Source organism: Zophobas morio, unplaced genomic scaffold (genome assembly GCF_036711695.1).
Source record: "Zophobas morio isolate AGI-343-1 ecotype UQ-CSIRO unplaced genomic scaffold, CSIRO_AGI_Zmor_V1 ptg000041l, whole genome shotgun sequence".
NCBI classification, from domain to species: Eukaryota; Metazoa; Arthropoda; class Insecta; order Coleoptera; family Tenebrionidae; genus Zophobas; species Zophobas morio.
This window is the reverse complement of record NW_026972146.1, coordinates 4,838,873-4,849,378: the sequence shown is the minus strand read 5'-3', so window position 1 is coordinate 4,849,378 and position 10,506 is coordinate 4,838,873. Positions and strand designations below refer to the sequence as shown.

Sequence of the window (10,506 nt, the reverse complement as noted above, 5' to 3'; positions counted from 1 at the left end):
GTGCGGCGTTTCCGTCCACCCCTGCAACGTCACAAACAAAACATTGCGTCATCGTACGTCACTTTTAATAAAATATCTTTATTACGTTTTTTTAATATACTTTTTGTACAGTCTTCCCCAAATCAAATATTTAACAATCATTAACACTCCAATGACTCCTGCAACTAGTCATAACTGATTGGTCGTGTCTTTATGTCTCGGCGGCGTTATCTGAAACTTAATATCAGATCCTTTACACTTCTTCTGGACCAGCTTGGCATCGCCCTCTTCCGTTTTAAAGTATTGCTCAATATCGCTGTAAATTTTTTCCTAAAAGCAACCACCAACCAAATGAGCCTACGTCAAACTTTACACTTACAGCAGCCTCTGCACTGCTCCCACCTCCACTTATAATCACTCTCACTTCATACGTCTTTCTTATCCACTTCAAGGCCTTCCGTAGGTGTATCATCAGATCATGCGGCGTTATCCTCGTGTTAAGCAAGAGCACTTTCTCCCCCTTAGTACTACGCTGTTGTCTCTCCAGCTTATTCCTTTCCCTCTGTTTTAAATCCTCTGCGTGATATTCAGCCCCAGTCATCAACTTATACACCGGTCGTTCCGTTTTCGCATCTGCGTCTACAATTTTCACCAGTTTCATGTCGCGACGTTTAGACAAATTCTCGGCTTCTTGTAACGTGATTACATCGACGGCAGCTTGAGACACCAGGGTGATTTTTTGAGCTATGGGGGTTTTTTTCGTTTTAAGAGTTCCAGTTTTGGGATCTGTTTCTTTGACAATGCCTTGCCGGGGTGGCTTCGCTGAAAACAACGCAACGCTCAGTCTTTTGGGTAGCCGCGTCTTGTGGAAATCTTTGCATAAAATACGGAAACTTTGCAAAAGACCGGACATAGTGGAAACTTATTTCATGTTAACCCAAAGACAAATATCGTCACCGAAACTTGACTGTGATTATCAAACACATAAAATTTGGTTTTCTGAAAAGTGTAAAAATGGTTCAAATTTTGACGAGAATGTTAAATTTCTAAACCATAGAAATAAAAATATAACCTCACAAAAGTTGGACATAACCTCACAATAGTTTGACGTAACCTCAAAACAGCAAATGTGTGGTTCGAAAAATGTTAAATCTTGCAAGAAGTGTGTTGGTGTTACATGGAAGATCCACACACACCCGGAGAAAAATATTTGCGTTGTAATTATGGCCAGTTTTAGTGACAATTTTGTGATTATTATTTTTCAGGCAACGATTTATTAGGTTGTATTGTAAAACCGAAGGACCCACCAGCGTCGACTTTACACAAATTCCAGTAGACCGAATTCGCAATTTTAGCATAATTGCACACGTAGATCATGGTAAAAGTACGCTTGCGGACCGGCTTCTCGAATTTACGGGAGCAATTAGAGAGAACAGTGGGCAGAATCAGATTTTGGATAAACTACAAGTCGAGAGGGAGCGAGGAATCACGGTTAAGGCACAAAGTGTGTCGTTGTTGTATCAGTACAAGGGCGACAATTATTTATTAAATTTGATTGATACACCCGGCCATGTAGATTTTTCAAGTGAGGTAAAAAGTAAACTAGGATGATCAGATGTTACATAGTTGTGTAACTTAATCCACATCTGGCCACCCTAGGTGAAACTCAGTTGTATATAACCCAATGAGATTAGGTATCCAGGTCACTATCGGCGTGCCAAGGAGTAGTCTTATTAGTCGATGCTAACGATGGCGTGCAAGCACAAACCGTCGCCAACTTTTACCTCGCTTTTGGGAAAGACTTGACCATCGTACCCGTAATCAACAAAATCGATTTGAAAAATGCCGACCCTGACAGAGTCACGAGACAGCTAAAGTCGCTGTTTGACATAGAACCTTATGACGTTTTACGGGTAATTCGTGCCACACAGTTAGTTACCAACATAATTTTTTCCACCAGATTTCAGCCAAGTTAGGAATTGGGGTTAAAGCGGTGATAGAAGCCATAATCGAGCAAATACCTCCCCCTGCAGTGAACCGACAATCCCCTTTCAGAGCCCTCTTGTTTGACAGTTGGTTCGACAAGTACAGGGGGGCCCTCTCACTAATTTTCATTCAAGACGGCAACATCAAAGTCGGTGATGAAATCCAGTCGTGCCACACCAAGAAAACTTACAACGTAAAGTCGCTAGCTTTGTTAAGACCGCAGGAAGACCCTATCACACAACTGTAATAACGTCTGTCTTGATAGTAGCGTGTATTAAAATAATATTGTAGAGTCGCTGGTCAGATAGGTTTAGTTGGGTGTAATATGCGCTCTAGTAAAGAAGCCCACATAGGTGATACTATATACAACCCGTCGTGTCCCGTTGAGCCCTTACAAGGCTTTGAGCCCTCTCGACCAATGGTGTTCGCGGGCGTGTACCCGATGGACCAATCGCAGCACGTCAATCTGCGCAGTGCGATCGAGAAGTTGGCTCTGAACGACTCCGCCGTCACTGTTGAGGTCGATTCAAGGTTTACTTAATTTCCCACTTGTGTACACCTATTTCACGAAATGTTGCAGCCCGGCTTTGGGGCAAGGTTGGAGGTTAGGATTTTTGGGACTTTTACATTTAGAGGTGTTTTCGCAGAGGTTGCAACAAGAATACGGGGCGGAGCCGATTCTGACCGCGCCCTCAGTAACCTATAAGCTTCGGATGAAGCCGAATAAGCACAACGTGAAGACTGGGCGCGAGATTTTCGTTAATAATCCAGCTTTGTTTCCCGATTTTATGCAAATCGAGGAGGCTTTTGAGCCGATGGTTGTCGGGACGATTATCACTCCTGATAAGTACTTGGGGGGGATAATTTCGTTGTGTATGGAGAGGCGCGGGGTGCAGAGGAGTGCGACGAATATTGACAATGAACGGGTGATGTTGCAGTATGATTTACCGTTGTGTGAGATAATTGTGGATTTTCATGATAGTTTGAAAACGATTTCGTCGGGGTATGCCAGTTTTGACTATGAAGATAACGGGTACCAAAGTAGCAGTTTAGTTAAAGTAGGTGGCTTGGTTTGGGTTGTTTGTAGGTAACGGTTTGTGTTTGCAGTTGGGTATTTTATTGAATGGCGTAGTCGTGGAGGAACTCAGTAATATTGTTCATATCACGAAAGCGCAAACTATCGGGAGGCGGATGGTTTTAAAGTTGAAGGATATAATACCGAGACAGATGGTCCAAATTGCCGTGCAGGCGGTGTGCAACGGGAAAATATTAGCAAGAGAAAATATAAGAGCTTATAGGAAAGACGTCACAGCAAAATTGGTAAGAATTAGTTTGTGTTTAGTGTATTAACTGCTGTATTTTCCAATCTAGTATGGGGGCGACGTCACTCGAAGAATGAAACTCCTGGCGCAACAAGCAGCAGGCAAAAAGAAAATGAGAATGGTTGCCAACATCTCTTTACCAAGAGAAACATTTATAGACGTTCTAAAAAAATAAGGTTAATGTTTTTGTACACAATAGAGCCAGTGGCGTAACAATAACTCTACGGGCCTGTGTTCTACAACACTGTGGGGCCCCTAATGAACAGCGAAATAAAAATTATTTAAAAATACGAGTATAATGAGTAAAGTATGAGTATATTGCAATTAGGGCTTACGTTTTATTAAAATCATTCTACCTGAAACACTGAATTAAAAAACAAAATATAATAACCACCTAAATACATATAATTAAAATGTATATTAGAAATAAAAATGCCCGTTTTTTTATCTCAAAATTGTTTTTTTCTTGCTTTCCAATGGGCACAAGTTGATACAAGATTTGACACATCTAAGCTTCTGGCAATTTGTTTTTCAAGTGAGATAATAAGCCAGTGAAGATAATCTGCATTGGCCCATTGTGTTACTTAAAAAAAATTTAGTCATTTTTAGTTTCGAAAAAGATCTTTTCGCTGAATTGACACTAGATTTACCAGAATATTACAAGCTGATTACTGTTTCCTTCACTGTAATTCAGGTCACACGAATTACAGTTCGTCGTCTGAGAACTTGTTTGATCTACAGACCAGAGTGCACTCAGGCCAATGTCGACTCTAAGCGTTCGGAAACGATTTGATTTATAAGCCATGGTCCGTGATCTGATATACATCCTAGCCGACTTCGACCATAATTTCTTGCTGTTTCAACTTTCGAATTCTCAGTTTTTCGAAATTTTAGTTTGGGGACTTTTCAGTTTACTCCTATTTATTATTTAATTTTTAATTTCTCAATATTTCAAGTTCTCGGTTTTCAGTTTTTCTCTTCAATTTTACGATTTTTAAATATTTCGATTTTTCAGTTTTAGACTTTTATAAACTCTTTATTTGTCGATTTTTCAATTAATTGATTTTTCAGGTTTTTTGGTTTTTCAATTTTTCTATTTTTTCAGGTTTCGATTTTTCAACTTCACTTTTTTGATTTTTCGATTTCTCAATTTTTCAATTTTTTAATTTCTCAGTTTTTCGACATTTCAGTTTTAGGATGTTTCAGTTCACTTATTATTCAATTTTTCGATCTTACTATTACGCAGATTTTTGATTTTTCAATTTTTCGATTCGTTAGATTCTCAGTTTTTGGATATTTCAGTTTTGGGATTTTTCAGTTTTTTGATTCGTCAGTTTTTTTTTCATTTTTCAGTTTTTCGATATTTCAGTTTTGGGATTTTTCAATATTTCTGTTCTTCGACTTTCCATTTTTGACTTCTGGATTTTTCGATGTGTCGACTTTTTACTTTTTCGATTTTTAAATTTTAGATTTCTCAATTTTTTTGAATTTTAATTTTTCAATATTTAAAATTTTAGATTTTTCTATTTCTCGATTTTTCATTTTAGCTCTTCCATATTTCAATTTTTCAAATGTTTCAATTTCTTAATCTTTCGATTTTTCGACTTTCCGGTTCTAGATTTTCTGTTTTTCAATTGTCGTTTTTTCAAATTTTCGATTTTTCAATTTTTCAAATTTGACATTTATAAACTGTTAATTTTTCGATTTTTCAATTAATCGATGTTTTGATTTTCTCATTTCTTGACTTTCGAGGGTTTCGATATTCCTGTTCAATTCTTTAATTTTTCGATTTTTCAAGTTTTTGATTTTTGATTTTTCATTTTTTAGTTTTTTTAAGGTTTCGATTTTTCGACTTCACTTTATGGATTTTTCGATTGCTCAATTTTTTGACTTTTTAGGTTCTCAGTTTTTGGATATTTCAGTTTTCGGATTTTTCAGGTTTTCCCATTTTTCAGTTTTTCGATATCTCAGTTTTGGGATTTTTCAATATTTTGATTCTTCGACGTTTCGATTTTTGACTCCTGGATTTTACGATGTGTCGATTTTTTTACTTTTTCGATTTTTCAATTTTTCGATTTTTAAATTTTAGATTTTTTAATTTTTAAAGTTTTAGGTTTTTCGATTTCTCGATTTTTCATTTCAGTTCTGCGATATTTCAATTTTTCAAGTTTTCGAATTTTCCAAATGTTTTAATCTTTTGATTTTTCGACTACCCGGTTTTAGATTTTCTGTTTTTCAATTGTAATTTTGTCAAATTTTCGATTTTTTAATTTTTCAAATTTGACTTTTATAAACCCTCAATTTTTCGATTTTTCAATTAATCGATGTTTTGATTTTCCCATTTCTTGACATTCGAGTGTTTCGATTTTCCTGTTCTTCAATTCTTTAATTTTTCGATTTTTCAGGTTTTTGATCTTTCAATTTTTCGATTTTTTAAGGTTTCGACTTCACTTTATGGATTTTTCGATTGCTCAATTTTTTGACTTTTTAGGTTCTCAGTTTTTGGATATTTCAGTTTTCGGATTTTTCAGGTTTTCCCATTTTTCAGTTTTTCTTTCATTTTTCAGTTTGTCGATATCGCACTTTTGGTATTTTTCAATATTTTGATTCTTCCACTTTTCAATTTTTCGATTTTTAAATTTTAGATTTTTTAATTTTTAAAATTTTTAGATTTTTCGATTTCTCGATTTTTCATTTCAGTTCTTCGATATTTCAATTTTTCAAGTTTTCGAATTTTTCAAATATTTCGATTTCTTAATCTTTTGATTTTTCGAATTCGCGGTTTTAGATTTTCTGTTTTTCACATGTCATTTTGTCAAATTTTCGATTTTTTAATTTTTCAAATTTGACTTTTATAAACTCCCAATTTTTAGATTTTTCAATTAATCGATGTTTTGATTTTCCCATTTCTTGACCTTCGAGTGTTTCGATTTTTTTGTTCTTCAATTCTTTAATTTTTTGATTTTTCAGGTTTTTGATTTTTCAATTTTTCGATTTTTTAAGGTTTCTATTTTTCGACTTCATTTTTTTGATTTTTCGATTTTTCAGTTTTTAGATATTTCAGTTTTAGGATTTTTCAATATTTCAATTCTTCGGTTTTTCTATTTTTGACTTCTGGATTTTCCGATGTGTTTTACTTTTTCGATTTTTCAATTTTTGGATTTTCAAATTTTAGATTGTTCAATCTTTTGATATTTTAGTTTTTCAATATTTCTCAGTCTTTCGATTTTTCGACTTCCTGGTTTTAGAATTTTTCGATTTGTTAATTTTTCATTCCCGATTTATCGAGATTTGATTGTTCAGGTTTTCGATTTATCAGTTTTTCAATTTTTTATTTTGGCCTATTTCGGTTTCTCATTTTTTCCAGTTTACCATTTTTTCGTTTTTTTTTATTTTTCCGCTTTTCCAATTTTTCAACTTTTAACTTTTTGTTTGTCGATTTCTCTATTTTTCAATTTTTCGACTTCATCACTTTTCGATTTCTCGTTCTTTTGATCATTCAATCTCTCAATTTTTCAATTTTTCGAATTTTAAGTTTTTTGATTTCTCGATTTATCGAGATTTGGATTTTCCGATATTTTGATTGTCAATTTATAAATCGTTCAATTTTTAACTTTTCGATTTTTCGATTTTGGCCTATTTCGGTTTCTCAATTCTTCGACTTTTCGACTCCATGATTTCTTGATTTTTTGATTTTTCGATTTCTCGGTTTTTCGATTTTCCAGTTTTTCGATGTTTCGATCTTTCAGTTATCCGACTTTTTAAATAGGGGAGTTTCGATTTCTCAATTTTTCGTTAATCGATTTTTAAATTTTAGATTTTTGAATTTTACATTTTTTCGATTTTCTAATGTTTCATTTTTCGATTTTCAGTTCTTCGATATTTCGATTTTTCAATGTTTCGGTTTTACGATTTTTTAAGGTTTCGATTTTTCGATTATTAGATTTCTCGATTTTTCAAATTTTCGATTATTTTAATTTTTCATTTTTTTTCTCACTGTCAATATCATACAGTGTATTGAAAACAACTACAAAAATTGTCACTAAAACATTTAAAAATTCATACAAAATAGAACACAGTGTTTCCAAAACATTTTCCCGAAAAAAATCCATTGGGTTATTACGATTTCAACAATATTCTTAGTTTAAGACGTTTTGCTAGTATAAAACACAAATAAAGAATTAATTCTTAGTTAAACAAAATATGTAAAATCATCTAAATATGTACAAAAAATATTCACCTAGTCGTTATAAAAACCGATTAAACAACTATTTCCCGCAGAAATTATAGTCTAAACCAACCAAGTTGCTTCTGAACGCTTAGAGTCGATAATGGCCTGAGCGCGCTTTGGGCTGTAGATCAAACAAGTTCTCAGGCGACAAGTTGTAGTGAAACAAGTTTTTTTATTGGCATCGACTATTTAAATTTGGTGCTTGCCTTTGGCGGTTGAGGACTCCAATGTCAATAAGGGTGGTTTTGCAAAATCAGATTGTATGTCGCATCTATATTAATCTATACTGAGATGCCGCCAGAGGTCCAGCCCTTTGCAGCAAAAAATCGTAAATAGCAATGAACGACCGATCCTGGCATCACCGCACATTTTCGAATTTTTTATTTCGGGATGTAATTTGCCAAATAATATAAAAAATCCAATAAAAAAAAATTTTCGTGTGACCGGACCGGGCCCCTTGACGAAGCGGGCCCGTGTTCCAGCGAACACATGGAACACCGGTAGTTACGCCACTGAATAGAGCTGAATAAACGTAAGACCCCACTTGAATTTGGTGTTAGTCGTGCAAAATTGTAAATTTCGGGCCATCAAAAGTGTGACCCGGTCCTGTGCGTCGGTAAAGCAGACACCTGCCGTGATCACGTGACCAAACCAAAATACACGTCCACGTTGACGTTTTACCAAGTCAACCGGTGAATTTATATTTTTGAAAATCAACATGAGAACACTAATTTTATCACTTTTCGTAATTTCCTCCGTATTTTTTTACCATGTGGATGGTCAGGCCCGCAAGCAGGTACGTGTAAGCACCCATGGCCACCTCCGTCACAATTTCATTCAAGGGTCTCACTCTGGCCGAACGAGTGCAGCAGCTCACAGACATGTCCAACAAAAAGGCGGTGTTGCGCTTCAACGGCAACAAATTCCGGGAGTTCGTCAAAGCAGCCCCCAGGAGCTACTCGGTGATCGTGATGTTCACAGCGATGGCTGCTCAACGGCAGTGTGTGGTGTGTCGACACGCCAGTGACGAGTTCACGATCGTCGCGAACTCCTTCAGGTACTCGCAGGGCTACTCCAACAAGCTGTTCTTCGCGGTGGTCGATTTCGACGAGGGCTCCGACGTTTTCCAGATGGTATAAGTCGGGTACTTGAAGTTTTGAGGTTAGGTTTTTTTTGTAGTTGAGGATTAATACAGCCCCGGTGTTCATGCATTTCCCGCCTAAAGGAAAACCAAAGAATGCGGACACTATGGATATTTCGCGGATCGGTTTTTCGGCCGAAGCCATCGCCAAATGGATTGCTGAAAGAACAGATATTCAAGTAATGGTCGCTTTTATTTATTTTATGCATAGTTGTAATTTTTGTCTGGATAGATTCGCGTGTTCCGTCCACCCAACTACTCAGGGACTTTAGCTTTAGTGGTACTTTTTGCGTTCGTCGCCGGATTTTTGTACTTGAGGCGCAACAACTTGGATTTCTTGTACAACAAGTCAATGTGGGGGATGGGCTCGTTGTTCTTTTGTTTTGCGATGGTGTCAGGCCAGATGTGGAACCACATAAGGGGGCCCCCGTTTGTCCATAAGAGTCAGAGCGGGCAAATAATGTACGTCCATGGGTCGTCACAAGGCCAGTTCGTCGTGGAGACCTACATCGTCATGGTTCTTAGTATCCTTTTAGGGTTTTTGGTGCCCTGAAGTTCGATTTTAGTGTTTCCTTAATTTTTCATAGATGGCGCTGTTGTTTTGGGTATGATTTTACTCACAGAGGCCGCGAGGGGCAAGGGTGACCCCAAAAAGAGAAAAATTTTAGCAGTCGTGGGTCTTATTTTGTTATCTGTGTTTTTCTCGTTGCTGTTGTCGATTTTCAGGAGTAAAACTCAGGGTTATCCTTACAGGTAAGTTTTGGTTTTCAGGTTGAGTGTATCTAACTTGTTTGTTTCAGCTTCTTGTTTAAATAAATCAATCTTGTACATTGAAAGACTGTGCATTAGAAATTTAATTTTGTTGTATTTTGTATTGGAAAAATCTTTAATACAAATTTGAAAGTTTTGAATTTAATTTCAGGTTTGTGGAGTTGTGTTAATGTGATTTAAGTGTTCACAGTAAAAAAATTGTAAAGTATATTTTGTTTGAAATTATTTAATTGTGTCCTCGTTAATTTGAAATCAAAACGCACCAAAAAACGTAAAATTAAAAACTTAATGTTATGTAGTAGAGTGGAAATATTGTGAGAAGAACACAATGGCGACATATTCGTCACTTCGTATTAAACGGATTGAGTATCCTGATTGAAAGTTGTATAAATTTAGGTCAGTGAAATTCCTCTTGATTCACTATCAGTTTCGTTGGCTTCCAGAAAAACCCCGTACATTTGCTATTCCCGAAGGACAGTTTTATTTTTATGTAAATAAGAAATTCGGAATCGGAAATCTCCGCCCTCGTCGGTGCTACCTAAACAACTAATTTTGCATATCATTGTTTGTTTATTTAATAAAAGTAGGTTAATGGAGAGATCTGTTTTTTTAGGGATTTTTTGTGGCGACAGCCCCTTCGGCGCCGCGTGGTCGCAACCAAACCTAAATTTTAATCTATCGATGTCCTGCAACATTGATTAAATACATATAGATAGACCCATGCTATTGTTTGGAGCGAACAGGCCAACGGCCGGCGAACAAGAGATGGCGCACCAACAGTCGGCCGTCAAACGCCGGCGAAAAGCTTGGACACCAATCGCGCGCGTAGATAACCCAAATCGCAGCAACAATACATTTAATAAAGCTACCACTCGACAGAGGGCGACGAAAACAATGTGTAAAAATCTCATAGTAACCATTTATATAATTTGCAACGTTGCCAGATGAGCCTAGCACAACTTTGCCGTTATTTCTAGTCGATTAGATTTTATTTCGTTTAAAAGTTTCTGGTGAATAAATGGAATTATTATAAGGAATAAACAATACAAACAAATTATTACTTGTTATTTTAAATA

At 36.0% G+C, this 10,506-nt stretch overlaps 3 protein-coding genes across 4 annotated transcripts; 2 read left to right on the top strand and 1 right to left on the bottom strand.

Annotated features, from left to right (window-relative positions):
* Positions 1–58: 58 nt before the first annotated feature.
* On the bottom strand, positions 59–892 carry LOC135140911 (translation initiation factor IF-3, mitochondrial). The gene is made up of 2 exons (XM_064071655.1): positions 359–892; positions 59–309 (listed from the first exon to the last, which is right to left on the bottom strand). Exons 1-2 carry the CDS (start codon positions 890–892, stop codon positions 169–171), a joined length of 675 nt encoding a protein of 224 aa, XP_063927725.1. The 3' UTR covers positions 59–168.
* A 220-nt stretch (positions 893–1,112) lies between these two features.
* Positions 1,113–3,621, top strand: LOC135140909 (translation factor GUF1 homolog, mitochondrial). 2 transcript variants are annotated; one of them, XM_064071651.1, is made up of 8 exons: positions 1,113–1,196; positions 1,245–1,569; positions 1,674–1,892; positions 1,940–2,208; positions 2,257–2,496; positions 2,546–3,023; positions 3,073–3,285; positions 3,337–3,621. In XM_064071651.1, the coding sequence occupies exons 1-8, from the start codon at positions 1,123–1,125 to the stop codon at positions 3,460–3,462; spliced, it is 1,944 nt and encodes a 647-aa protein (XP_063927721.1). In that variant the 5' UTR covers positions 1,113–1,122; the 3' UTR covers positions 3,463–3,621. The 2 variants fall into 2 exon arrangements, with proteins under 2 accessions (XP_063927721.1, XP_063927722.1); XM_064071652.1 differs by having other exon boundaries at positions 1,115–1,193.
* Positions 3,622–8,155: 4,534 nt separating this feature from the next.
* Positions 8,156–9,575, top strand: LOC135141023 (tumor suppressor candidate 3). Its single transcript, XM_064071817.1, has 6 exons — positions 8,156–8,314; positions 8,361–8,651; positions 8,698–8,838; positions 8,892–9,183; positions 9,247–9,412; positions 9,460–9,575. The coding sequence occupies exons 1-6, from the start codon at positions 8,237–8,239 to the stop codon at positions 9,473–9,475; spliced, it is 984 nt and encodes a 327-aa protein (XP_063927887.1). The 5' UTR covers positions 8,156–8,236; the 3' UTR covers positions 9,476–9,575.
* The last annotated feature ends 931 nt before the right edge of the window (positions 9,576–10,506 follow it).